Source organism: Bos grunniens, chromosome 5 (genome assembly GCF_055505025.1).
Source record: "Bos grunniens cultivar Pamir isolate PY7600 chromosome 5, Bosgru_T2T1.0, whole genome shotgun sequence".
Lineage (NCBI taxonomy): Eukaryota > Metazoa > Chordata > Mammalia > Artiodactyla > Bovidae > Bos > Bos grunniens.
Window position 1 is genome coordinate 78,164,663 of NC_141169.1, and position 27,274 is coordinate 78,191,936.

At 39.3% G+C, this 27,274-nt stretch overlaps 2 protein-coding genes and 1 long non-coding RNA gene across 15 annotated transcripts in view; 1 reads left to right on the forward strand and 2 right to left on the reverse strand.

Moving 5' to 3' along the window:
• Positions 1 to 885: 885 nt before the first annotated feature.
• On the reverse strand, positions 886 to 3,811 carry LOC147372484 (uncharacterized). The gene is made up of 2 exons (XR_015164104.1): positions 3,681 to 3,811; positions 886 to 3,217 (listed from the first exon to the last, which is right to left on the reverse strand). It is a non-coding gene; the product is annotated as an uncharacterized LOC147372484 (long non-coding RNA).
• Positions 3,812 to 3,830: 19 nt separating this feature from the next.
• YARS2 (tyrosyl-tRNA synthetase 2) lies at positions 3,831 to 26,973 on the forward strand. 2 transcript variants are annotated; one of them, XM_086401373.1, is made up of 5 exons: positions 3,831 to 4,626; positions 5,637 to 5,804; positions 12,734 to 12,889; positions 13,205 to 13,375; positions 26,723 to 26,973. In XM_086401373.1, the coding sequence occupies exons 1-5, from the start codon at positions 3,845 to 3,847 to the stop codon at positions 26,856 to 26,858; spliced, it is 1,413 nt and encodes a 470-aa protein (XP_086257499.1). In that variant the 5' UTR covers positions 3,831 to 3,844; the 3' UTR covers positions 26,859 to 26,973. The 2 variants fall into 2 exon arrangements, with proteins under 2 accessions (XP_086257499.1, XP_086257498.1); XM_086401372.1 differs by lacking the exon at positions 26,723 to 26,973 and adding an exon at positions 13,981 to 16,117.
• DNM1L (dynamin 1L) overlaps positions 16,898 to 27,274 on the reverse strand; it is a 60,028-nt gene continuing 49,651 nt past the window's right edge. For 3 of the 12 annotated variants that reach the window (XM_086401367.1, XM_086401361.1, XM_086401358.1), the window contains 8 exons: positions 24,273 to 24,365; positions 21,221 to 21,277; positions 20,491 to 20,568; positions 20,143 to 20,175; positions 17,978 to 18,154; positions 17,700 to 17,809; positions 17,411 to 17,570; positions 16,898 to 17,149 (listed from right to left, as the gene is read on the reverse strand). In XM_086401367.1, the coding sequence (XP_086257493.1) occupies positions 17,093 to 17,149; positions 17,411 to 17,570; positions 17,700 to 17,809; positions 17,978 to 18,154; positions 20,143 to 20,175; positions 20,491 to 20,568; positions 21,221 to 21,277; positions 24,273 to 24,365 (765 nt within the window). In that variant the 3' untranslated portion in view covers positions 16,898 to 17,092. The remainder of the gene's footprint in view (positions 17,150 to 17,410; positions 17,571 to 17,699; positions 17,810 to 17,977; positions 18,155 to 20,142; positions 20,176 to 20,490; positions 20,569 to 21,220; positions 21,278 to 24,272; positions 24,366 to 27,274) is intronic. The other 9 variants (XM_086401369.1, XM_086401365.1, XM_086401363.1 and 6 more) reach the window with 3 other exon arrangements.

Genomic DNA, 27,274 nt, shown 5'->3' on the forward strand with positions numbered 1-27,274 from the left:
TATCCCAAGCTCAAGTTCCAGTTTCATAAAACTTTAGTCATATATATAATTCCAAAGACTAAAAAGTCCCACCTTCCTCAATTGCTTCCATCTTTGGACAAAGTTTCACTTTTCCTATTACACGAAGACAAATTATAAAAGGAAATAACTTGCTGTCATTGAGCCACTGTCAAGTCTCAATGGACTTGTTCTGATACTACCTTCTGTACCAGATTTCACTACATGTTCATAAAACACAACTAAATTTAAAAATACAAAACTCAAATCTATAAAGGCCCAATAATAAATTAGATAATAAATTCTAACCTCCAATAAGATTTTTCTGTTTCTCACCATCTACAAAAGTTCTCCTTTAAGCATGTCATCAAGTAAGGTGAAATAGGAACACAGTTCTGTAAGAAGTATGATTTCTTGAAGTGACTAATTTAACCATAACATGAAGTCATACTTCCTCATATAAAATGACTAACATACCTGTAAAAGTCATATTAACCAGAAACCTCAAGAATGAAAGACACTCCTTTGAAAATGTTCAAATCTTTCATATTAACCAGAAACCTCAAGAATGAAAGACACTCCTTTGAAAATGTTCAAATCTTCCTGTGTGTTAGGTACTAAAAATTCTAAAAATATACTATGACATGTGCTCAGGAAAATGTCCTGCTACACATACTGAAATATATATCCCTGATCAAAGTGGTATGAAATAGGAATGTAGCAAAATTGGTTATGATGGCAAATATTAAGATATGTTGAATAACAACATGAAAGCTAGAACACACTCTGCTTGTTTTCTTCAGCACCAGATGGAACTGCAAGTATTTTTTGAACCTGGTATCTTTTAAACTGAGGCAGAAAGATAATGATAGACATTCAATGATTCAATGCACTTTAAAATATCACTGTAATTGACAGAATGAATGTATAGATACAAAACCTAGACTGGCTTTTCCAAATAAACTTTTTTTAAAGAAATGTTTTTCTCTTCAAATGTTCATTTTCTTGAGGAAAATATTGCTGTGTCTTCATTTTCATTATCAAGATTCAATTTGGCCCTTGCTAATATTAAATAGAAACATTCAGTTTATGTGCTTTGGGGAAGAAAATTATGGGATTTGGGGTTATGTTACATAGCCTGATGAAACCCTATCAAAATTACTCTTTAAAATTTCTCATGAAATTTGAAATTTCTCATGAAACTCACTTCACTGATAATTACATACATACATAAACAAATTTTTTAAAATAAGATATCATTTTGTTAAATGACTTTATAACATTAAGAACTGCAAAAGGTCCTCTAAGAACGGTTTGGAGCATGGCCACATGCCTGTATCAGGAGCAAGGCACTTCATCTCCCAGCTGCTGAGAGTATTGGTTGCTGATGGCTCATATCTGAGTCCTCTTCTGCATCTCACTCTCTGCCAAAGGTTTGCCCAGGGGCATCCCACCTTTAAGGAATGGTCAAAAACAGGGTACAAAAACACGCCCCCTTGCCTATATTCAGGTTGACACTGAAAGGAAACCCCAGATCCAGAGCCCCTATGGGGATTGCCTGTGGCCTCCACGGCAATGTGTTCACAAATCAGCTTCTCCCTCTGCTTCCATCTTTCCAGTACAGATGTTGTTCCCAGTAATTATGCACATAAATCTCCCATTGGAGTCTCTTTCCCAGGTAACTCGATTTAAGAGTTAACATTGAAAGTGGTCCCAGAAATAAGACGCTAAAATGGAGTTTGGGAATTCCCTGTTGGCAGTGTTTAAGAGTCCACCTGACAGAGCAGGGGACACAGGTTCAGAACCACATGCCACAAAGCAGCTAAGGCCACACGCCACAGATACTGTAGAGACCAAGTACTGCAACTACTGTGTCCCGCTCCTGCAACTAATGAAGCCTGGCAGCTCTAGAGCTCTGCAACAAGAGAAGCCATCGCAGTGAGAAACCCTCGTGCCATAACGAAGTGTAGCGCCTACTTGCAGCAACTAGAGAAAGCCCCTGTGCTCTGTGTTCAGTTGCTTAGTCATGTCCCACTCTACAACCCCGTGGACTTCAGCCCATCAGGCTCCTCTGTCCGTGGGATTTTCCAGGCAAGAAAGCTGGAGTGGGATGCCATTTCTTCTTCCAGGGAATCTTCCTGACTCAGGAGTCAAACTAGCATTTCCTGCATCAGCAGGCAGACTCTACCACTAAGCCACCTGGGAATCCCCAGAGAAACACCATACACAGCAACAAAGACTCAATGCAGCCAAAAATAATAAATAAATAAAAACTTTAAAAAATAAGCGGCAGTTTTGGACTTGGATCCCTGCCAGCCAGCTGCCAGTGAGAGGCCCATTCCTAGCCCAGAGAGGACTGATAGCACCTGGTTATTACTGTGGCAATGTGATTACTAGTTTGAATTTCATATGGCTCAGTGGTAAATAATCTGCCTGCAATGCAGCAAAAGCGGGTTCCATCCCTGGGTCTGGAGGATCCCCTGGAGGAGAAAATGGCAACCCATTCCAATTCCACGGACAGAGGAGATTGGCGAGCTACAGTTCATGGGGGTTGTAACGAGTCTGACACGACTGAGCACTCAGATGCCAAAGCTGTGCCCCACTTCAGATCAGATCAGTCGCTCAATCCTGTCCGACTCTTTGCGACCCCATGAATCGCAGCACGCCAGGCCTCCCTGTCCATCACCAACTCCCGGAGTTCACTCAGACTCACGGCCATCGAATCAGTGATGCCATCCAGCCATCTCATCCTCTGTCGTCCCCTTCTCCTTCTGCCCCCAATCCCTCCCAGCATCTGAGTCTTTTCCAATGAGTCAACTCTTCGAATGAGATGGCCAAAGTACTGGAGTTTCAGCTTTAGCATCATTCCTTCCAAAGAAATCCCAGGGCTGGTCTTCAGAATGGACTGGTTGGATCTCCTTGCAGTCCAAGGGACTCTCAAGAGTCTTCTCCAACACCACAGTTCAAAAGCATCACTTCTTCGGCGCTCAGCCTTCTTCACAGTCCAGCTTTCACATCCATACATGACCACAGGAAAAACCATAGCCTTGACTAGACGAACCTTTGTTGGCAAAGTAATGTCTCTGCTTTTGAATATGCTATCTAGGTTGCTCATAACTTTCCTTCCAAGGAGTAAGCGTCTTTTAATTTCATGGCTGCAGTCACCATCTGTAGTGATTTTGGAGCCCAGAAAAATAAAGTCTGTGCCCCACTTGGTTACCTGTAATTGAAGTAAATGAATTAAACAGGGCCTTTTGCATTTAATTCAATGGGGTCGCAAGAGTCGGACACGACTGAGCGACTGAACTGAACTGATAGCTTAGACGAGACTGCCACCTCCTGGAGAAGCTAATAAATAGTGGTGACTGAAGTGTTCCCATCCTTTTGGGAATCAGCATTAGGAAACTGATTGCATCTCCAAGCCACCTCAGTATTTCTTCATGAGGTTAAACCGATTCCTAATCTCTCACAACCTCTGTGAAAAAATTTTTGCATAGGACCAAGATTTCAAAGCATCACGACTTTTCTTAGGTGACAAGAAAACGGTAATTTAAGTTTAAACAAAAAATAATATTTTAGAACTCTCAAGTCTTAATTCTTAATACTCATCAGCTCTCTGAAGTAGGAACTATTATAAACACCTCCACGTTACCAAGGAGGAAAATAAGTTCTACGGAACTTACGGTTACCCGACTTTTGGCCGAAACCCCACCCAGGAAGTCAGAACTGCCTCAGCTGGGCATGCGCAGAAACACACCGACAAATTCTGGAGGAATTTCAAGAGGCGGCAACTGAGGGGTGAGGTGGGCCTCTAAGATCCCAGCATTCCTTTCGTGCCGCCGCCAAGATGGCGGCGCCCATGTTGCGGTGCATTTCTCGGAGCCAGTGGCTTGGTACCCAGGGCCTGTCAGGAGTCTTGCCCTTGGGGCTGCGTGAGGCCCACTCGGCCGCTCAGGGGTTGCTGGCGGTGCAGAAGGCTCGGGGTCTGTTCAAGGAATTCTTCCCCGAGAAGGGTACAAAGACAGAGCTCCCAGAGCTCTTCGACCGCGGCACGGGAGGGAAATTTCCCCAGACCATCTACTGCGGCTTCGACCCCACGGCCGACTCGCTTCATGTCGGGCATCTGCTGGCGCTTTTGGGCCTTTTTCATTTCCAGCGAGCGGGCCACAACGTGATCGCGCTGGTGGGAGGTGCCACGGCGCGCCTGGGAGACCCAAGCGGTCGTACCAAGGAGCGCGAGGCGCTGGATGCGGAGCGCGTGCAAAGCAACGCCCGTGCCCTGAGTCAAGGGCTAAAGGCCCTGGCTGCTAATCACCAGCAGCTCTTTGCAAATGGGCGGACCTGGGGCAGCTTCACCGTGCTGGACAATTCGGCGTGGTACCAGAAGCAGGACCTGGTGAACTTCCTAGCGGCAGTGGGTGGCCACTTCCGCATGGGAACGCTGCTAAGCAGGCTGAGTGTGCAGACTCGGCTCAAGAGCTCCGAAGGCATGAGTTTGGCCGAGTTTTTATACCAGGTGCTCCAGGCCTATGATTTCTACTACCTGTTCCAGCATTATGGATGCCGTGTCCAGCTGGGTGGATCAGATCAGCTGGGCAATATCATGTCTGGATACGAGTTCATCCACAAGTAAGCGCCTGTAGGCCGGGAGAAATCTCAGGTCAAATAAGTTACACACAAATAGCCTGTAGTGCACTGTCAGTATTGTGGAGCGACGCCCTTTGTTTCAGCCCTTTTATTTCCCCTAAGAGTCTAATGGGGTTAATTTTATGTCACTGGCTAATGAGAACTAAAGTGCTGAATTAATGATATTAGGTATGGGATATATTCTAGAGCTCTGAAGGAAATAGAGCCCACTAGTCAGACACTACTGAACAACTTCCCTTTCACTTTTCACTTTCATGCATTGGAGAAGGAAATGGCAACCCACTCCAGTGTTCTTGCCTGGAGAATCCCAGGGACGGGGGAGCCTGGTGGGCTGCCGTCTATGGGGTCACACAGAGTCGGACACGACTGAAGCGACTTAGCAGCAGCAGCAGCCAGGATTCAGATTGTATCTGTTTGCTGCTTCTAAGAAGCTTTTCTGTGTTTCTAATTTGAAAGACTGTTTGTAACCTGACCGTGACTGGACCACCTTGAATAGTTTCTGCTTTTGCTCTGCACCTTCCTTGAAGCTAAGTGTTAGTCACTGGTTGGCATCGAGAAAAAATTTTTTTCAACACCAAATATTTGTGAATAATATATCTTTAATGGCATTTTCTAGAGGGAGATGAAATACAGGGCCAGCTCATATGCTACTCATTTTAAAAATCCTTTAAAATACCTCTTTTAGTGTCTCTACCTGACCACACCTTTACCTAGTTTTTTCTCTTCTCTTCCCACCCAACCTTTAAAAATTTCTAGGCCCCAATTATGTGGCATTTCCCCTTGGCTTGCCCAGAGTCACTGGTTCAGTTGCAGTTCAGAATGACAAATGTCAAAATAGGGTGCTGTGAAAGCAGAAAGATGGACAAGAATCCTGGTTTAGAAGGTTAAGGAAGGTTTCTTAGAACAAAAAACCACACTGAAATCAGAATAATTAGGAGAACCTGCCACCACTTGAGCTTGAAGCACATAATAAAGTTATTCTTTATGCATAGGTTGACTGGAGAAGATGTGTTTGGAATCTCTGTTCCTCTAATTACAAGTACAACTGGAGCGAAACTGGGCAAGTCTGCTGGCAATGCTGTTTGGCTAAACAGAGATAAGACATCTCCATTTGAATTGTATCAGTTTTTTCTCAGGCAACAAGATGATTTGGTAGAAAGGTGAGTTCTTAATAATTGTGTGCTGAGAAAAATTAAGTTCATTAACCTCATGATACAATTTTAGTCATTGACTCTCTCTGCACCCTTCATCCCTTCATAGTTTTTTGGGTTTTTTGTTTATTTTAACATAGATTCTATTTAAGGCAGTACATCACTGTAACACTGTAGTTAAACACTGTTGGTTAAAGCAGAAAACTACTGTGGGTGCTAAAAAGGTTAGAGCCAAGTTTGTGATCTATATCTAGCAGGGTTATTGCGTTCATATTCTAGTTTTTTACTCCTTTCATCATAAACGTGACTTTTATTTTACCATTGTCTCTAAAGCTCCTTTTTTTAACATAAAAGAAGATCCTTTTTTTAAGTGATTTTTCTCATTGTTTCATAATATGTCAAACTCTTGGAAGAATATAAAGTAATGAGAAATACACCTGCAACAAAGAAAATGAATTTTTCCCAAAAAATGCCATCTGACATAATGATCACCAAAAATAATTTAGGAATAATTCTTTAATTTTTTAAATATCTAAGACTTTACTACAGAACATGAAAAACCACTATTGAGTAGGAAAACAAAGTTCTCTCAGAGCGTATCTTAAGGATTGCCAGAGGGGACCAACAGTGAGATTTGGGTGAGTGTATAATAGTTGGTATATAGGATGTGAAGGCCCAAGAGGTGAGAATTAAGCAAGATGAGGGTCTGGAGCAAGAGTTTGGTCCATTTTGGGGACCAATTGCTTGAGAGTAATTTCAGGAGTATCCCTTTAAGGAGGTGGATGGTGCTCAGTGAGGCCAGATGCCTGGGGCTATAACCTAGATGGAAATTCCAAAAAATATTATGTTGGAAAGCCCATTGTTTAGTCTCTGGAGAGGTAAAGTGGGTCAGAGTCAGTAATGCCTGGCAATCCAAAGGGAACAAAAATAAATTTACTGAGGCAAGAGATTTGCATCATCCAGAGAAGTCCCATGACTGTAAAGGCGTATCTGGAGGCCCCAGGAGAAAAGGGAAGTGGTCAGTGAAATTAACTGCCAATGGGAAAATGGTTGGTCTCCCCAGGGAATATGTCCCCATCTGAATATCCTCCATTGGTTTGGGAACAGAGACTACAATCATCTGTTACAACTTTGGCTGTTGCTAAGAAGATGATGGTGAGTCTGCTCAGTAGAGCCCAAGCTGTTAAGGCCTGAATTCCTTAGTGACCCAAGGAATTGAGAGCCCATTTTTTTGAGCTGGTAGTGTGTGCTGGGTAGAGTGTGGTGGGCTTAGTACTGCAACAGTCTGCAGTACTGTTGAAATGGCTTCCAGCATAGAGCAGGTGGTGCTAGTATTCTTGCCAGGAGAATCCCTTAGACAGAGGAAAGTGGTGGGCTACAGTCCATAGGGTTGCAAAGAGTCAGACACGACTGAAATGACTTAGCACTCACACACAGAGCAGGTAGTCTGAACAGAAACCTGAGTAGCAATGATAGGAACTAGGGACTCCTTCCAGGTTTGGGCCAAATGGGCTTGTCTTATATGAGAAAATTGTCCCTTAGCCATTGGCCAGACCAAACCACAAGGTCATTAGCAGTAGCCCAGGAGTCTATGAAAATGTAGATCTGCCAACATTCTCTTTTTTTGGCTTACTAAGGGCTTCCCTGGCGGCTCAGCTGGTAAAGAACACCTGCAATTTAGGAGACCTGGGTTCGATCCCTGTGTTGGGAAGATCCCCTGGAGAAGGGAACAGCTCCAGTCTTCAGGCTTGGAGAATTCCATGGACTGCATAGTCCATGGGGTTGCAAAGAGCTGAACATGACTGAGCGACTTACACTTTCAAGGGCTAAGTGAACAGCTACAAGTTCTGCCAGCTGGGCTGAGTCAGGACTGCCTTCTTCAGCTAGAGAGGCCCCTGAGACCAGGGGGAATGCTGCAGTCCTCCAGCTAGCTGCAGTGCATACATACAGTGGTGGTGCTGTCATTGGTTAAGAATATGGACTCCCTGTCCATCTCAGACAGTTGGTCCCAAGGGACTCTCCAAGCAGCAGGAGCACCACTACCAACTCCAAAAGACTGTTAGGCAAGAAGCTGATCATGAGGGAAGCTCCATTCTCCTGTAATTTTTAAAGGCTTTGATATCCAGGTTAGCCCTCTCCTGAAGGTACCATTTTAATTTTACCAAGGAGGCATCTCTAACCCAGGGCATTAGGTGGTTGTATTGGTTGGGGGCTGTTTAGGGCCTCAGTTTCTAAAAGATCCTGGTAGAATCCTTTGGGGTTAGCCACTTAATCCAAAATCCATAGGAAATCAAGTAGACTTATATTTGGTCCAGACTCCAAGGAGACATAATCAGATATGGTCAAGTACTGACTTGGAATGTGGAGCCAGATGGGACTAAAGGTAAGGCTCATTGGCCTGCCTGCTGGGCAGCTTCCCAAATGTATTGTTGGGCTCGCCCCAGTGAAAGGTGGCGCCTTGCATGTGACTATGGCAAAGAATTGGTAAGAGGTGAGGGATGTGTTGCCTCCAGAACATGAAAAGGCCTAGTACACGTACCTGAGTGTACTGGCGGTTTAATGATGAGTGATTTCCTCCATGTCTAGGAACCCTGTCAGTGCTTTCCAGTGCCCTTTGAATGGTTTTGACAGACCCAGTAAAATGCACAAGCATTACGCCATGATTAGACAGAGCACCTTGTAAAAAGAATTCTCTGGACTTAGGGTCAAAGAGACTCAAGGTTAGAATGAGGAGGGGGTCATTTAAGTCACTCTGGTCATAGAAATGATAAACCAATTGGACCATGCCAGTTTTGCACAGCAGGAGATAGGCCTTTAGCAGTAATCACCGTGGTGGAAGGATGGGCCCAGTCAGGCAGTAAATGTCCAGATGAGGCAAGGGAGGGCCCTGGTACAAATACTGGTGGGTCTAGGATCATCTGCCTTCCTTTCTTCTCCCTCTTCATCCTCACTGGAAGCCTATAACCCTGTCAGCCTTTCCAGTGGTGGCAGGGGTATCTTATGAGGCATGTTGCTTTATTCTGTCCCATTCAGGGGAAATCTGAGGGGACTCAAGATCTTTGGTTTCTTAGAGGAAGGAAACATATATCCTAGACAGATAGATCTCTGAGAAGGTTGTAGATTTTAGGATCTTTAGATACCAGCCAGCTGATGCATTTCAGCAGCCATGAGTAACAATTTAGGTTCTAAAAACCTGAAATTGCCAATCAACTCCTTCCTTTTCTTCCTTATGCACAGAATTTCAGTTAAGGTGTAATGTCTGATCTGTTTTTACTTCCTGATTCTCATAATCTTACATGTCGTCACCAGAAAGTTTGTGGAAGACATCCTCATGAGCCTTCTTCATAGGTGCCTGCCTCCCTTTTCAGGGTGTCGCAGTCATCCTCCCCAGGACTGGGCTCTCCCTCCAATGGCAGGTTACCACAGGCTCTTTGGGAAAGCCCTCAGCCTCTGGAGCGTAACACTAGAGCCTTGGCATATAGGTACACAGCAGCAATAAGCAACACCCAGGAAACCTCCATAGGGGTTCTGATCTATCAAGGAGCTGCTGTACCTCCTCAGGGGTCTTACAAGCCATTGGCACAAGATGTTCTGAGCATTTATATTTATCCATTGTTCAACATCACACCAGATACTGAACCCATGGTATCCCATCGGGTTTGGGGGACAGAGGAACAGCATGCCTCAGCTGTATTTCCCTTTCTTTGCTCTGCTATTTTTCTGTTGTAGGGTTGTTCCATTCATCCAAGTTAGGAAGTGTAGTCCCAGTATGACTCACTCACAGGGCAGGTCTCTTTCCTCCTTATATATGTGAGTATCCTGTTCTTTGCCTTGCACTCAGAGCCTCAGGTTGGGCAGTGATAATAGCCTTGGGATCCATTCCACCCTCTTTAGCTCTCCTTACCCTGAGATGTGAAGGACCTTCATGTACATTAGTCAATCAAGGCTTTTATAATTGGTGGTCTGATCATCTCATTAGAGGATATGACTTTGATTGTTGATCACAATACTGCAGATATTGTTGAATTGTGGCAGCAGTGACATTTTGGGATGAATACTGAGGTAACATGAGGCAATATGCAAAAGACATAATAGCATTATGGACCTCCAGCATACATTGCTACCCTTGCAAACATGTTATCCATCTGGGTTAGCCAGCTAGTAAACTAGTCAAAGCTAAACGGCAGTCATGCAGTCCTGCCAACTATGCCTTTGCCAGTTATGTGGGCCTCAACCTGTCGGTAGTGTTACCGTCAGCTAGAAATGCCTGGTAGTGGGTAGGGGGTGGCCCTCACCTGGGCCCATACTACTTGTTGGAGCCCCCACAGACATTTCCTTGCTGCTACTGCTAAGTCACTTCAGTCGTGTCTGCCTCCGTGCGACCCCATAGACGGCAGCCCACCAGGCTCCGCCATCCCTGGGATTCTCCAGGCAAGAACACTGGAGTGGGTTGCCATTTCCTTCTCCAATGCGTGAAAGTGAAAAGTGAAGGTGAAGTTGCTCAGTCGTGTCCAACTCCTAGCGACCCCATGGACTGTACCCTACCAGGCTCCTCCACCCATGGGATTTTCCAGGCAAGAGTACTGGAGTGGGGTGCCACTGCCTTCTCCTTGGCCAGAGTCAAACTTGTGACTAGACTTGTGGTCCTTATGACTATAAGACACGCCTCAGCAACAATCATCAGGGAACCTTAAAAAATAAAATGTATTACTTAGTTTCCAAAGGGCACAGGCACACAGTGAGTCAAGGATAGAAAGGGAGGGAGGACCCACCCAGGGCTCTGCCTTTATTGGGGTGACTTGGATTCCGCAGGTTCACTCTTCACTGGCTAATTTAAAACAGGGAAAACAGGGAGTGGGAAGGCTGGAGAGGGGTCATTCAGGCAGTCAGTTATCTCAGTTACCCAGGGTTTTCTAAAGGGGATTTTCATCAGTAGGGGTAGCCCAGTTCCTTACCTAGTTGGTGGGTGAACTCTGGGAGTTGGTGATGGACAGGGAGGCCTGGCGTGCTGTGGTTCATGGGGTTGCAAAGTCAGACACGACTGAGCGACTGAACTGAACTGATGACATACAATTGGCAGTTGTTTATTTGAGATCAGTGTCTTTAAAATGGATACTTTGGCATTAAGCAGTGAGAAGCTTAACGTCAAGCACTTACATTATACATATAGAACCACTTGGAAAAATATGTGGCTGTACCTACTCAGTAGAATACATTTATGACTTGTGTTAATACCAGCAGTCCCTCCCCTGGGCACATCCCTGACAGATTAGTGCACCAAGAGAAATACATGGGAATAGTCATAGCAGCACCATTAACTACTGTCCAGGAGTAGGAACAACACAAAATATCCACACCAAAATAAATACATTGTGAACTATCTTTAATGTGGAATGCTGTATTCAGCAGCTGCACACACAGCAACATGGGTGCATTGCCAACATCATGACAAGCCAGTGAGTGAAGTCACTCAGTCGTGTCCAACTCTTTGCGACCCCGTGGACTGTAGCCTACCAGGCTCTTCTGTCCATGGGATTTTCCAGGCAAGAGTACTGGAGTGGGTTGCCATTTCTTTCTCCAGAGGATCTTCCTGACCCAAGGATCAAACCCAGGTCTCCCGCATTGTAGGCAAACACTTTACCATCTGAGCCACCAAGGAAATCTGATGTGCCAGAGTAGTGATTCTGTTTATATAAAGTCTAAAAAGAGGCAAAACTAAGTGACGCTGTTTAGGGAGGCATACTGAGATGGTAAAAATATAAACAAGGTAGTGACTACCATCAAAGTTGGGAGAGTGGTTGCCTTGAAGGGTGAGGGGACATGATACAATTGTGCTTCCTTGGCTAGGAGCACTGTTGTGTATCTGTTATTGTTCAGTTGCAAAGTCGTGTCTGACTCTGCAGCCCTCTGAATGTAGCACGCCAGGCTTTCCTGCCCTTCACTATCTCCTGGAGTTTGCTCAGACTTAGGTCCATTGAGTCAGTGATGCCATCCTACCATCTCATCCTCTGTTGCCTCCTTCTCCTCCTGCCCTCAATGTTTCCCAACATCAGGGTCTTTTCCAATGAGTTTGCTCTTTGCATCAGGTATTGGAGCCTCAGCATCAGTCCTTCCAATGAATATTCAGTGTTTTCCTTTAGGATTGACTGGTTTGATCTCCTTTCTGTCCAGGGGACTCTCAAGAGTCTTCTCCAGCACCACAGTTTCAAAGTATCAATTCTTCTGTGCTTAGCCTTCTTTATGGTCCAACTCTCAACAGCCATACATGACTACTAGAAAAACCACAGCTTTGACTATACCGATTTTTGTGGGCAAGTGACGTCTTTGCTTTTTAATACGCTATCTAGGTTTAATACACTATCGTAGCTTTTCTTCCAAGGAGCAAGTGTCTTTTAAACTTCATGGCTGCAGTCACCATCTGCAGTGATTCTGGAGCCCAAGAAAATAGTTTATCACTGTTTCCATTGTTTCCACATCTATCTGATGGGACCAGGTGCCATGATCTTCATTTTTTGAAAGCTGAGTTTTAAGCCAGCTTCTTTACTCTCCTTTTTCACCCTCATCAAGCTCTTTAGTTCCTCTTCACTTTCTGCCATTAGGGTGGTATCATCTGCATAGCTGAGGTTGTTATTTCTCCCAGCAATCTTGATTCCAGCTTGTGAGTCATCCAGCTGAGCATTTTTGATGATGTCTCTGGAGCAAGAAGAATATATATGATGGGGATGGGGTCAACTATATCTAGACTATTGCTTTTAAAAAGGAAGTATCTGAAACAAAGATGGCAAAATTGAATCTTCAATCGGGGTGATGTTGTATTATTGTCATATTTTTGGTACATTTCTGCATGTTTATTCCATAATCTAAAATAGAGGGGGGAGACAAAAACTAGGTATGTTATATAACTCTAACAGGCTTTTTTTGTTTTTTTCACCCCAAAGATACCTGAAGCTCTTCACTTTTCTGCCTCTTCCAGAGATTGACCACATCATGCAGCTGCATGTCAAAGAGCCCGAAAAGCGGGGTCCTCAGAAGCGACTTGCTGCGGAAGTAACAAAGCTTGTTCATGGACAAGAAGGGCTGGCCTCTGCTAAAAGGTGACCTTGTAGAATAAAGATCACTTGATTAATTAGTTAAGAGACTGCAGAACATTTGGAGCCACTGTTTTAGAGTTACCTTTTACCACTAACAAGGACTGTCAGTGTTAATGAATAGTTTAAAATACTAGCCTTCATTTACTAGGAAAAAAGATTGTCCTGAATTAAGCTTATAAATTATACAAGATGAATGTTGCTGTTTGAAAAACTTCCCATCTGGAATATAATGGGTACTTCATAATTGGTTATTGGGTAGTAGAACACGTGTCTGTATAAGCTGTCAACGTGATGTGGTTCTCAAAACATGTTTTCCAGGTGTACACAAGCCCTTTATCACAGCAGTATAGATGCGCTGGAAGTCATGTCTGATCAAGAGTTAAAAGAATTGTTTAAAGAAGCTTCATTTTCTGAATTAGTTCTTGACCCTGGAACAAGCGTCCTAGATACGTGCCGCAAAGCAAATGCCATTCCAGATGGTCCCCGAGGGTAAGGTTATTTAACTTTTAGGTTCAAAGTTATATTTCACAGCATGTTTCCAGAGATGGTGTTTTCCTGATAATGGCATCTCATTCCTTATAGATGTTAGGTTAGTCTGAGAATAAAGTGAAAACTGAGAGTACTTATTGCTGAAAATAACTTAAATTTTCTGTACAGTATTACTGTACTCTCTTATGAAGTCCAACCTGGTAAGTTTTTTCTCCAGCATCAGAGAATTGGTTTAAGGGACCACAATTGTATAAATACGCTGGGATCAGTTGGCTCAGGGATAGTCAGTTTGAGAAGATCACAAGATCAGAGGCCCTAAGTATACAGATTCACACAGCCTCTCTCATACTCAGTCTGTATCATCTTATTTGAGGGGCATAGGGGGGTTGCTCAGCCTGTTTTAAAATTTTAGTTGAATTTATTCCATCTGTTCCTTTAGAAGAACTAAAGGGGAGGCACAATCTAGCAAATACGAAGGTAACAATTCAGTGCTAAATGGTTTCAATTAGCCTTTGAAATTTAAATGAAATAATGATATATGTGTATTGTTGGGAGTGGTCAACAATGATTAGATTTATCTAGTTACTAAACATTTCTATTTTTAGGTATCGGATGATTACAGAAGGTGGAGTCAGTATAAATCACAGACAAGTAACAAATCCTGAGAGTGTTTTAGTTGTTGGACAACATATTCTTAAGAATGGACTTTCATTACTTAAAATAGGAAAAAGGAACTTCTACATTATAAAATGGCTTCGGCTATGATGAAAAACCCTTCTGGTGTTGAAACATCCATCATTCATTATCAAGATATACAAACTTATATCTTCACTTATGCAACTCAAAGACTGGAGTATATTCTAGGCCTCAGTGTGAGTAATTTCATTGTTCATACAGGTTCATACATTGTTCATACAGGTTGGTTAAGTTTGTGGAATATTTTATTTCCTAATCCTTAAAGACTAACACAGAAAAGCATGATTTCTAGGTTTAATCTCTTTTAATAATTATGCTTCATGAAAAACTAAATGCTAAGTTGCCTATCCTGTCCTTGCTCTTGTATCAGGTAAATATATCATTGGATTTTTTTTGTTGTTGTTCAGGAAGCAAATTCTATAAAAAAGGAGAAAAGTTAGAGGAAGCCATAGACAGCATTAGAATTACAGTACAAATCATTTCTTTTTGAAGAAAAATCAGTACATGACTTTTCAGAAAGTTTATAATTCAGTGTTCCAGTCACCTGTGTTTCCATGGAATTAAATTTACTCATTAGCCTTGTTTTAACTCAGTAAAAAAGGTAGCAATGTCTTATAAATTTATCAACTTTTAAATTAGTCTTTAAGTTTCAACTTCTGTCCCCAAGCAGATTACAGCTTGAGATGAACCAAAAAGTTAAGTAACCAACAAGATAAAATAGAGGCAACAAGATAAAATAGTGGATACACTAAAATATCCAAACATATGAGAATATCAAAAGATATTCCAGGAAGGGAAGTTTTCAGGTCAAACTTAAAGGATCTGGAATCAAGATTTAGTCAAATTAAGCTCTACATTCTTTAGGCAAGTTGATTCTCCAGAACTGTTTGCAACATCTAAAAAATCAGATCATTGATTTTTCTTGATTTCCTTAATTTCATTTGATCACTTGAAGATCAAGTAAAACACACACATACACACAAAATGGTTAACAATCAGATTTGTTCTAGAAAATCTTACAGGCAGCAAAGCATGGCTTTAGAGTTCAAATTCTAGCTATTTACTACCTGGACTGTTTGGAGCAAGTCATCTTCATATGCAAAAAACTGGAGATGTATTATAATAAAACCTCAGTCAATTATAAAAATCTAAATAGAAAAAAGTCATTAAACTTTTATATAGTATAAGCTATATTGCTATGTTCCAAAGTAGATTTGCATGTACTCTTCTGGGAGTACAGTTAGGAAGAATTCACTTATTGACAAGCTTTTTAATGTCACTTCATACTAGCAACTTTATTTACAAAGTAAGAACATACAGGTATCCATTGTAAGTCAGAGATCATCTCTACATTTCAGAACTTCACTCGGTTTAAGGGCCAACAAAAGGAGGTTTCCTCTTTCTGTACCTATCTTGCCTGTTTTTCTTTGTACATGGTGTGTAGTACTAACAAGTGCATTACCATAGCAGGTAATGTTTTCAATTTCAAGTTTGCTGGAAAAAGGTGCATTGTAAGGTTCTGTCCCCTTTACAAATTAACAAAGTTAGACTAGAATGGTAATCATCTGATCTATCTCAAATACATGAATCATGGATGGCTATAATTTCAAAACTGATGTTTAATAATGGCAGAGTGATTTTAAAGTATGCTAATAAACATTTTGGAAGCATGTATTCTATAAGATGGTACTGCAAACAGATTCATAGTCCTGTATCACCAGACTGAATCTGTTACGTTTGAGACCAGTTGCTGATCCTGTTGTTTCTCAGTACAGTATCATTAGCTAAAGGTAACACACATTCATATGTTCCTGCCAGTATTTCTTCATAAATGCCATAACATAAAAATAAATTTAATATCTGCAATATATAATTCATCTTAAAATTTATTATGTAATTCACATCAAGAATAATCTGGGGAATTTTGGTAAAATGTGTTCATGTTCTAAACCTCACTCCCAACCCTCTGAGAGTGTTTAGGAGTATGTGTCTGTCAGCATGTTTTTCTGTGAATAATAAAGCCCCATCATTATTTTCGTACCTTTATTCTAATCTACTTTGTTTGTGTGAAGCAAAAGTAATAACTATTACCAACTAACCCTTAGAGAAACGTAGAGAAAGAAGATACACTTAAAATCAGTACAGTATTTGGTTCTAAGACCCTCCTCCAGGTGAATCTTGAAGTGTGGTCTGTGGGCTCCAATTTACAGATGGATTACTGGATTACTACTATTATATTTGAAAGCCAAGGAGAATTTACTAGTTCTTCTAAAAACTAAAGGAAATGGTCATGACCAAGTCTTGCTAGATAATCAAGGCTAGATGGTTGTTCTTAATGCAGTAAAACATAATTCATGCTTCCAAGTTTAAGTAAGATCAAAGGTATTTTAATTTTTAATGCACCAGGGGAAAGTGGACCCAGAAGTGGAAAGGCGGTAGCTACATATTATGCACATCACATCACTGTCAGTGTTACAGATCCTCTCATGTGTTCAGCTTTCTTACAGACACATCAAAGGTTGCAGAGAAGCTCAAAACTAAATCAAAAGATAATTAGAACAGTGACTACGTGAGTAACTTGTCAACCCATCTCTTTCAAAGCCAGGTCGGTTTATATAGTGCATGCATCATAGTCATTATGAAATGGTGTCTTGGTGCATTCTTCTTGAAGGGCTGTGGCAGCAGCTTTAAGACTACTAGCAGATCACACAGGTCATCTTATTCACAGACAAACTGCTTGTACAACTAGAACTATTAATGGTTCCTTTTAAGTTCAAATGAAACTGTCACAAGACAGACTTGATGTATTTTATATATACTAGGAAATTTTAGAAATAGCCATTTATTATTTGGATTAAATGTGTGATTTGTTCTGGAATACAGAGTACAATTTTCATTTTATAGCCAGTCTTCACATGAGCAGATTCATATCACTGCAAGACACAGGAGTTCATAAATAAAATTCTACTCAAGTAGGCAGGACTAACAAGTCAACAAAATCTCAGGATTACATAGTTCTCTTCACCAAAGATGAGTCTCTCGGATTTCAGCAATAATTTGACTGGCTCCTTGTAATGCCTGCATTAAAGAAGATGATAAAAATTATAAATGTTTAAATTATAATACCAAAGAATCTGAATTAATATGGGATAATCTCTCCACTTTATATGTGGTTGATTCATATCTTCTCTGAAATTTGAATCGAATCAAGTGCCAACAGAGTAATATTTAGCCATCATACAAAGACTATATATGTATATATATCTCCAAGCATTTTAAATAATAAATGTTTATACCTACAACCCAAATAAGAACATTTTTTAAAAATTCCCAGTTTACCTTTAGCATATCAGCTGCTTCTTTCCTACGCTGTGCCATGTCCTCGGATTCAGTCAGAAGATCATCCAGTAAGGATGATTTATATAGCTGTCCTACTAACTCACTCTGAAGAGTATCTTTCACATGATTAACCAAAAAATGCATTACTGCCTTTGGCACACTGCAAAGCAATCAAATAATCCATTTATTTGAGAATAAAAACCTAAATTTTAAAAAATACATATATTTTCAAAACGATTAAGAAATTATCCAGCAGTATTCTAGTCTGATTTATATACATAATACTAACCTGTCTTGAATATTCTTTCTGACAATAAGAAAATATGATTTGATGAGTCGTTCAATAACTTCACAGTCTCGCTGTTCACGGGCAGATAGTTTTCGTGCAACAGGAACTGGCTAAATTGGGTGAGGGGAGAACAAATTTACCGTTGTGCCATTTTGAAATGACAACACGTAACAGTACGTTTTTGAGATACCAGTTCCTTCTGTCTTTTAAAATGCATTCTTGGTAACTTGGTTCTTTGTCCTCAATCATTCTACAGCTTACCAAATTCTACAGCTTACCACATCCAGCAAATTCACAGCATGGCCTTTTTGTGGACTGGCTGGCATAATTGGAATTGGTTTTGATTTTTCCTCAGCTAGTAACTCCTCAGCTTTTGAAGTTTTCAGCATTCCTCTCCAGTTGCCTGTTGTTGGTTCTTGAACAGCATCTCCAACCCCACCACCTCCAGATGCAGCCTGAAATAAACATGTTCCAAACCTGTACCAACCATATCAAACTGGCATTATCTAAACAAAGTTAATTTTTTTTGTTAGGCGTCAAGGAGAATACCCATCTAGTACCCATCTGGAGGTTAATCTATTTAGAGATAGCAGGGTCAGAAAGAGATGGTGACTGGCATGTGCAACTGGAACCCTGAGCTGTCTAAGTAAGAGGTTCTGTTCTAAATTGCTGGCAAGGCCTTGGCCAGGATATCTTAAATTCCTCTTTTATTACTTGCTAACTTTTCAAAGTTTTTCCTCCTCTCCAACCTCTAACACTAGAGATTGTGGAGAAAATATGAGCTAGCCTTTAAAACAAGACTCACCATTAAAAGCACAAGGAAAGCCAAAACTGCTATTCACATTATTTCTTCAAAGTAACTTTAAACACTGTTGAACTGTGATCTCTCTGAAAGTTCAACATGTCTCCAAAAGTTAAGACTTTATATATTTCTCAAGTCAGTTTATGTTCCTTATAGTCACAGGATAAAAGTAGGAATCCTTTAATTAACAGAAAAAAGAACACACTCATGATTCTATGAGTTTGCATGCATGCTTTTGTGTGTGTGTTAAGTCATGTCCAACTCTTTGTGACCCCATGGACCGTTGCCCACCAGGCTCCTCTGTCTGTGGGATTCTCTAGGCAAGAATACTGGAGTGGGTTGCCATTTCCTTCTCCAGGGGATCTTCCCGACCCAGGGATCAAATCCACGTCTCCTGCATTGGCAGGTGGATTATCACTGAGCCACCTGCAGGCCCAATAATGACATTAAGCTGCCTAAAATGTTGAATATGACAAACACATCATCAGTTCCCTCAATGTTTATACCCATGAGAAAGGATCTGCTAAAAGAAATCTAGTGTTGTCATTAATCACAAGTGCTTTTGCACCTTCTTTTTTAGGATATCTGTTAGTCTTGATTTATAAAAGAAAAATGACTGTTTAAGGTAACAGGGAACACTAATTTATCAATATTTAAGACATGTTTTTAGATATTCTTTAAGATTTTACAATCTAAAATGAAGATAAAATGGCATTCAGAATTATAGAAATAAAAATGACTTTATATTAAAGTTTAACAGTGTTATAGCAATTGTTAAATGTTTTTTGTATCATTCTGATTCAAAACACTGCCCAAACTTTGTCTCTAAAATATGTATTAAAGATGATGTTTATCAATATATAGGTGGAATATTTATATACTACTTTTTAAATGAGTAACTGTATTTCTAAATGCCTGTTAACTATACATGAGTGATAGACCTACATATGAAGTCTTAAGGAGAGTGAGCAAATTCAAGGTGAAGCCATGAGTAAAATAAAAAGCAGTGATTTAAATGGTTCTCTTAAGATCTTAGTACAGTGGGCTGAGAGAAGATAAAACATTTAATTATAAGGTTTTATCTGAGGCTCAATCTTAAACCTGGACAATAAATAAGGAAAAGAGCTGAATGGCAAAAATAAAAATAAGAATGGGTCTGAATAACTTACAGATTATTTTATCAAGAACTGGCAACAGTCTCAAACTCTCAGTCCCCCTATATGCTCTGAATTTGCTTAAGCTGTTGAGGCACATGTTAAGCTACATATTTAGGGTGACAAGTGCATAAGAAAGAAGTGACAAGTGCATAAGAAAGCATAAGAAAGAAGCCTAAGAGGACTATCTATTAGCACTGGACAGATCTCAGAACCTTTAAAGAGGAAAAGTCCAAAAGTACAATTTTCATCTCCAGAATTTTAATTTCCTACCAAAATATTAAATTCAACACTATTCTTGAAGGTAATAGAAAACAGTAGGAAAAGCTGTTATTATTTAAAACAATGTTAAAATTAGAATTAATACCATCTTAGAAGTTAGTTGAATAAGAGAAACAATAAACATAAAGACAATGATAGATGCCACTGTTACAAACAAGTTCTTCAATGGTTTTGAAGACAAGTGTTTCTGAAAAGCAAGACTCACATTTTTAGTTTCTCTTCTGCTCTCCTGAATTAACTGTTAAAAGATATGTTAAAACATGCAGTTTAACAACCAAAATTTAAATACCAATGGCTTGAAATTCAAAAAGTGCAGGATAATTTCCTCTTTAAATTCTTTTTCTGTCTGCATCTTCATATTGCAAGCAAAAGCATGTTAACAAATTTATGTTATGAAGTATACACTGTTAAAAGATTTAAAATTTCTATTAGACTAAAATTTGGTCTTAGCACAATATCCCATATTAATATTCTGCTATTCAGTGTATTGTTTCCAGATGATTATGTTGCACCAAATTAGGCATGCAGGCTTAGATTAAGAATCAGAACAGACCTTGCCATCAGCCTCAGCAGAAGCAGCAGGGGAGGGCTCCTGGGAGGCAGGTGCCAAAGCACTTGGAACTTTAGAAGACTAAAGGCAAAAAATTCAGGGAAAAAGAAATCAAGGATGCCAAAAATGCATTCAGAAACATTCTATAAATACGAATTTTCCCCGTGAAAAACAAAAATGGGACGTATTGTTTATTTTGCCTTCTTTCCTGTACTACCGTCACTGTTGTCACCTTTGTTTAAGGCTGTTCAGATGAATTCCTAAGAAAAGTTCAAATCCAAAAGCTTCATTTTGATTTTTACAAGATGATAAGACCTTTTCTGGTAAAGAATTCAAGGTAACAGATTTTTACACAAAAACTAATACATGCAACTATTACAGGAAGCTAAAACCTGGTACGCACATATTGCCATCTTCCCTCTCCAAAAAAACCCCTTGTTATAATAAAGTCATTAGTCATTTCAACTAATTTTACAAAGTTCACAGTCACTGAATTCTTCAAAAAGCCTTGATACTTAAAATCCACCTTTAAGCATTTATTCCAATGTATTAAAAATATTTTATCTTTAAATTACTCAAAGCCTGTTCTGAAACTTGCATACCTTTACTCAAATATGCCAATGGAGTATTAAAGTGAGAAGAAAAAATTACTCCCAGAACTCAGTAATATTCTGAGGCTCACCAGTCCATCTCTGCATATTTGTTGGGAATATGCTTTAAAAACATTTTTTACCTTGTCTCGTGATACAGCTGAAGGCAATTCTCTTGCTAGCCTGTTTCTCCTTTGTTCCTATGAAACACAAGCAAGCAAAAGATTCATGATTATCAGAACATAAGAGATGTAAGCTACTAAAAAAAATGTGCAGCTTAACTGAAAAGTATGGAATAACTAACAGTGTATCCTCCCACTGTTGAGACTCATGCCATAATTATATTTTAAAACAAACAAGAAATCATTTAACCCAATGCTTCTCAGTCTTTTTTTCTGCCCCAACATACCGGAAGGATAAATACAACATCAGTAATAGTGGCTTCCTGTACCAGAACTCTCAAGGGAGGGGCAGTGGACCAGCATCATCTCTGCCTTTCCCACTCAGTTAAGAATCACTGATTTAAACTCTTCCCACATAAAAGTACATAAGCCTTCAACATACCATATAGAATCTGAAGTACACAGATCACAGAAAACTTAAGCAAAGCCTTTAAAAATCACTCTAACCTGCTGCCATTTCTATTACTTTCACACAATTCTCACAAAACAATAAGAAATATCTATAAGAATGTTCTGCTTTCTTAGTGTTAGAAACTGACAGTCTGTTCTACAACCTGGGTAGTTTAACAGACTGATCACCTGCCACTCTTCTAATTTGTTGATATCATCAATGTAATTCTGGTACCAAACTAAAGAAACTGTAAATTCAAACCAATAGTACCTACTGTATGTCAAGCACCATAATAGGTGCAAGACTATGAAAATATAGGACAGAGGTGTTAATACTGGCTCATAAGCAGCATCAAATACAGCAGAAAAGCATTTAAGTTAAATGCAGTCAAAATGCTCTTGAGCAGAAAGCATTTCATGAACTCAGACTTGCAAAAAAGGTGTACGTTAACAAAGCTTCACAATGATGTTTTTGGGTAAGAAAATTTTGTAACAAATTATACTAACTTTTTCACTATAAAAAAAGAACTGTTTATAATAGCCAGGACATGGAAGCAACCTAGATGTCCATCAACAGATGAATGGATAAGAAAGCTATGCTACATATACACAATGGAGTATTACTCAGCCATTAAAAAAAATGCATTTGAATCAGTTCTAATGAGGTGGATGAAACTGGAGCCTATTATACAGAGTGAAGTAAGCCAGAAAGAAAAACACCAATACAGTATACTAACGCATATATATGGAATTTAGAAAGATGGTAACAATAACCCTGTATACGAGACAGCAAAAGAGACACTGATGTATAGAACAGTCTTATGGACTCTGTGGGAGAGGGAGAGGGTGGGAAGATTTGGGAGAATGGCATTGAAACATGTATAATATCATATATGAAACGAGTCGCCAGTCCAGGGTCGATGCACGATACTGGATGCTTGGGGCTGGTGCACTGGGACGACCCAGAGGGATGGTATGGGGAGGGAGGAGGGAGGAGGGTTCAGGATGGGGAACGCATGTATACCTGTGGCGGATTCATTTCGATATTTGGCAAAACCAATACAATGTTGTAAAGTTTAAAAATAAAATAAAATTTAAAAACAAAAAAGGAAAAAATAAAAATACAGCAAATGATAAAAATATATGGATTTTAGTAACAATTTTCAGAATTACAAATTAGCATTTAAATGTACATTTTGAAGAAGGACACAAAGCAAAAGGCAGAGGAATCAAGAGACCAGAAATTTTCAAGCTAGTCTATTACCAACCATTACCAACCAGTTATGACCTTAGCTGGCCCCGGAGAGCTGGCTTACTTGCTTTGTTAACAAGTTACTAACTCTCAGCCCCGGTTTCCTAGTCTATTAACATCACCTTTATAAGGGTGCTCTAAAGATTAAATGAGAGTATCTATGTGTTTGTTCTCTGACGCATAGTCATTAAAATCAGAGACATTCACTTGTAAGAAAAATACTGATCTGAAATCATATCATAAATGACCTTGTCAGTATTAGAAAAACTGTTTCAGGCACAAATTTTCCTTGAAGGTTTCTGTGTTACAAGAACTAACTCCTATCTTAGAGTGTCTACATGCCAATTTTTAACATGATAACTGTTTTATAATCCACTTTCTTAAGTGTTTTAAAGTGCCTTACTTATACGTGTTTTGGAATTTTTTCTGGCCATGCTACCCACCTTGCAAGACCTTAGTTCTTCAATCAGAGATTGAAGCTGGGCCACAGCAATTTTCTGGAATTTTTTCTGACAATAGGAGTTACCTCAACTATGCAGCTAAAAAACAGTTCCCTGTACCTGTTAAAGAGAAGGTGCTTTTCCCCTCTAACAGTGTCCAGCAAAATAAGCAGTAAAGTAATAGCTGTTATCAGCTGTGGGTCTTGGGTTCTTCATCTTTTTAACTAAAAGGTCCCTTGCAGTTCCCAAATTCCATGTTTACGATTTTCTCTCCACCCATGTGCATAAGAGAAAATTTGCTACAGAAGAGAGACAGGTCTTCCTGGACTATTAAACAGCAGAAAATTTTACTGTTTTGTATAAAAATGGCAGAGAACAAAATGCATCCAGATAAATCATTCTATCCATCAGCCTTGGCTCCTTCTGAGTTCTTATGCAACCTACAACATTAACCTCAAATGGAAAAAAGAAAGGATCCATGAAATGCAGCAACCACAGTAGTGGTGAAACAGTACTGTTTTTCTAAATACACTATAATTTAGGTAATTCTTGGATTGTTTCCTTCAAAGCTTTCAGAATCAAGTAAAAACAACTTTAAACAACCACTGTTTTACATACTTCAGTCTAATAAACTGCAACAACAGTTAACTGAAATGGAACCAGGCAGTCCTTCAAATACAAATACTAGATCAATGAGCCCCAGATCCTCTCTGAGTTACAGTTTCATAAGCAGAAAACAAGAACAATGCCTCCAGGTGGTGTTGAGGATTAAATTTAAGAAAACAATGTAATGCCCTCAGCATAATTCTTGGAATGTGACAATAATAAGGTACATAAATGTCTTATACTTATTCCTTGCTCAGTAAATTTGATATAATTGATCTAAAACAGATTTTCTCTCTTAAAAAACACAAATTCAAATTGTATTTACCTCTATATTGTTGTTCATTAACCCACAAGCATCAGCAAAGTCTGGATGTTTTGTGTTGATATAAGCCAATTCAATTGCCACTAAATTATGGACCTAGAAAAAAATAAAATTAGGCTATATACAATATTATGCCAACCTAATTTAATTTAGGAAACATATAAACTTATTTAACAGATAAATTCTGAAAGACCATACAGGAAACATGCCTAAATAAATATTTGATAATTATACTCCAACTGATAAATCTTATACCAAATAATAATTTGCTCTCTCTTTTAAATTATTTACATTTCAGCATCTAAGACTGCATTTCTGACATTGAAGCAGATAGAAGTATACTGTTAGGGGGGAAAAAGTTATCTAGTAAATGCGTATCTAACTTCCAAACAACTTTCCTATATACAAACCTTAGATCACCCACTATTCCATGTCAAAAGTTCAGGTTCAATAATAAAACATTACAGATTCAGATATAAGGTAAAGATGTTAACTTTACTTGGGTAAAGGATACATTTAAAGGCCTGAGCTAACCTAATTGATTAGCCTTAATTATGAAGCACCTAGTTTAAATATATGTAGTTCAAAACCCTAATTGGGACAATAATCAAAAAGGAAAGTTGGAATTAATTATACTCTAGCATTATAGACAGATTAAACTAAGTCCTTCATTTCACTGTCCTAACAAATCTCAGGTATCAGAACAGCACTAAAAGATCAAAACCAGTGAAAATGATTTATTTCAATGAATTTCTGATGACTCTGGTATCAGTGGGTAGAGTCCAAGATCAGGCTAATCATGTTCTCACTCATCTCAATTCGTGCTTATGCTTGCCAGGGAAACAGCGAAGCAGCAGCTCTTACATCCTATACTCCAAGGACGGTTTTGTACTTGTAAAGTAAATGCAAGTAAATGTCCACTGGGGCTCACCACCCTGAGCCAAGGACCCAAAAGCACTTTTAGAGACCAGAAAGGAAAAAAAGAAACAGTCAACAATTAGAGGCAATAGGGACAATTTCAAATGCTTATCTCATATTTATGCCAATTTCAGGATTTTATTTTTAAGGACAGCAGCCATGATATTCTGACATTAGGTCATCAAACAAGCAAGCTGTACAAACAGCCAAATTATCCTGACATACATCAAAGTTAAAAAATAACTTGCTATATAAAGGCTCAGTTTACCAGGCTGAAGATTAAAACCAACTTGCCATTAGATCAGTGCTGCTATATGTATTTGTGCTCAGTCGTATCCAACTCTGTGTATGTGAAGTAAGTCGAGCTACAAAATGGAAAAAATTTAATGGCTAGGCTTAAAAAAAATCCTTGTCTATTATGTTACATATGATGAGTGCACTGTATTAGAAAAAAGTATTATTTAGTTTACATCCAGTCAAGAAAGAGTTTTTTAAGGTGGTAGTATTTTAATAGATCGATGTAACCCCTAACATTAGTGATTCTACGTAATTGCCAGGATGTGACTTGGGAGACATTTTATTAAAGGTATCCTAATAATACCTAAAGGTAGCTGAAATTAAAAATTATGGACAGGAAACTAATTACTATTGACTGTCTACTTATGTTTTGGACACTCTACTGTGAGAAATTTGCAAATGGTATCTCTTTGAACCTTCCCAACATACCTATTATATTAGTCTGTTTTACAATCAGGAAACTTACTAAGTGATACATTTACCAAAGTCACATGGCTGGTGAAAGTAGAGCCAGATTCCAATGAAGATCTTAGTCCAAAACCTTTATAAAATAGGAAGCACTGAAACTGTCATGAGGTCAAGGTTCTACTCCTAGTTCATCCACAAACTAGATGTAATGTGGGTTTAAATGATTCCTAACATCTTTGGTCTCAAACCGTTTAAAATGAAAATGTTACTAATTGTTGTCTTTATACTTGTCTGCTTCTAATCACACGTCTTTCTCCCTCACCCGTACTCTGCTTTTTTTTTTTTTAATTCCCATTATCTCTTTTCAAGGCAAGCAAGTGTTATAAAAGTGTTGTATTTGTGGATGGCTACTCTGCAATTTAGTTTCTTGTCCATGGATAAAATACACAGTTGATTAAGACACATGTATTTTTACCTGTTACTTAAGAGTACTGCTTTTGACTGTGGTTAATGGTAATAATGTGGCCTACATTATTCAAACATTGCTTACTTAAAAGTCACACAGTTTGACTCTTGGCTGAATTACTTAATATGTGACCTTGGGTAAATTAATCTCCCTGGGCCTTACTTTGTTATAAAATGAGATAATACCTATTGCATGGAATTGTTTTGAGAATTAAATAAAACAGATCACGTCAAGCATTATAGACAGTTCCTGATGCCATCATCATCAATTTTAGGCTATCACTGTCATCCTTCTCACCATCCAAAGTACTTAGTACCACAGTTTACTTTAGTTGAAACAGTTTTGTTAATTTTTCCAACCTTAGGAGCCAGCTAGATATTAACAACAAGAAGAATGTATCTGATTCATTCAATGATGAATATGCTTTCCTTCAAAAGAAGTACCCCTCTCTGGCTAATAGAAATGGAACAAAATATCTTGTCCAGACTTTAAACAGGTAACATTTTTTACCTTTTGGAAAATTAGATGTTTTTGGTTTGCCAATAGGTATCTGAGACTTTTGATTACATTTTTAGTCCTTACATTTTTATAATGTGCTTGTCTATAAAATTTCACTTTTTGTTTCTTGTACAGTAGGTTCTTATAATGTATTTATTTTTATTGAGCTGTACCCAGTCATGTCTGACTCATCGCAGCCCCATGGACTGTAGCCTGCCAGGCTTCTCTGTCCATAGGATTTCCAGGCAAGAATATTGGAGTGGGTTGCCATTCTTACTTCAGGGGATCTTCCCAACCTGGGATCAAACCTGTGTCTCTTGGGTCTATCTGCATTGGCAGGCATATTCTTTACCACTGCACTACCTGGGAAGTCCTTATATGTAATAAAGCTAACCTGAATACAATCTTCAACAATAAA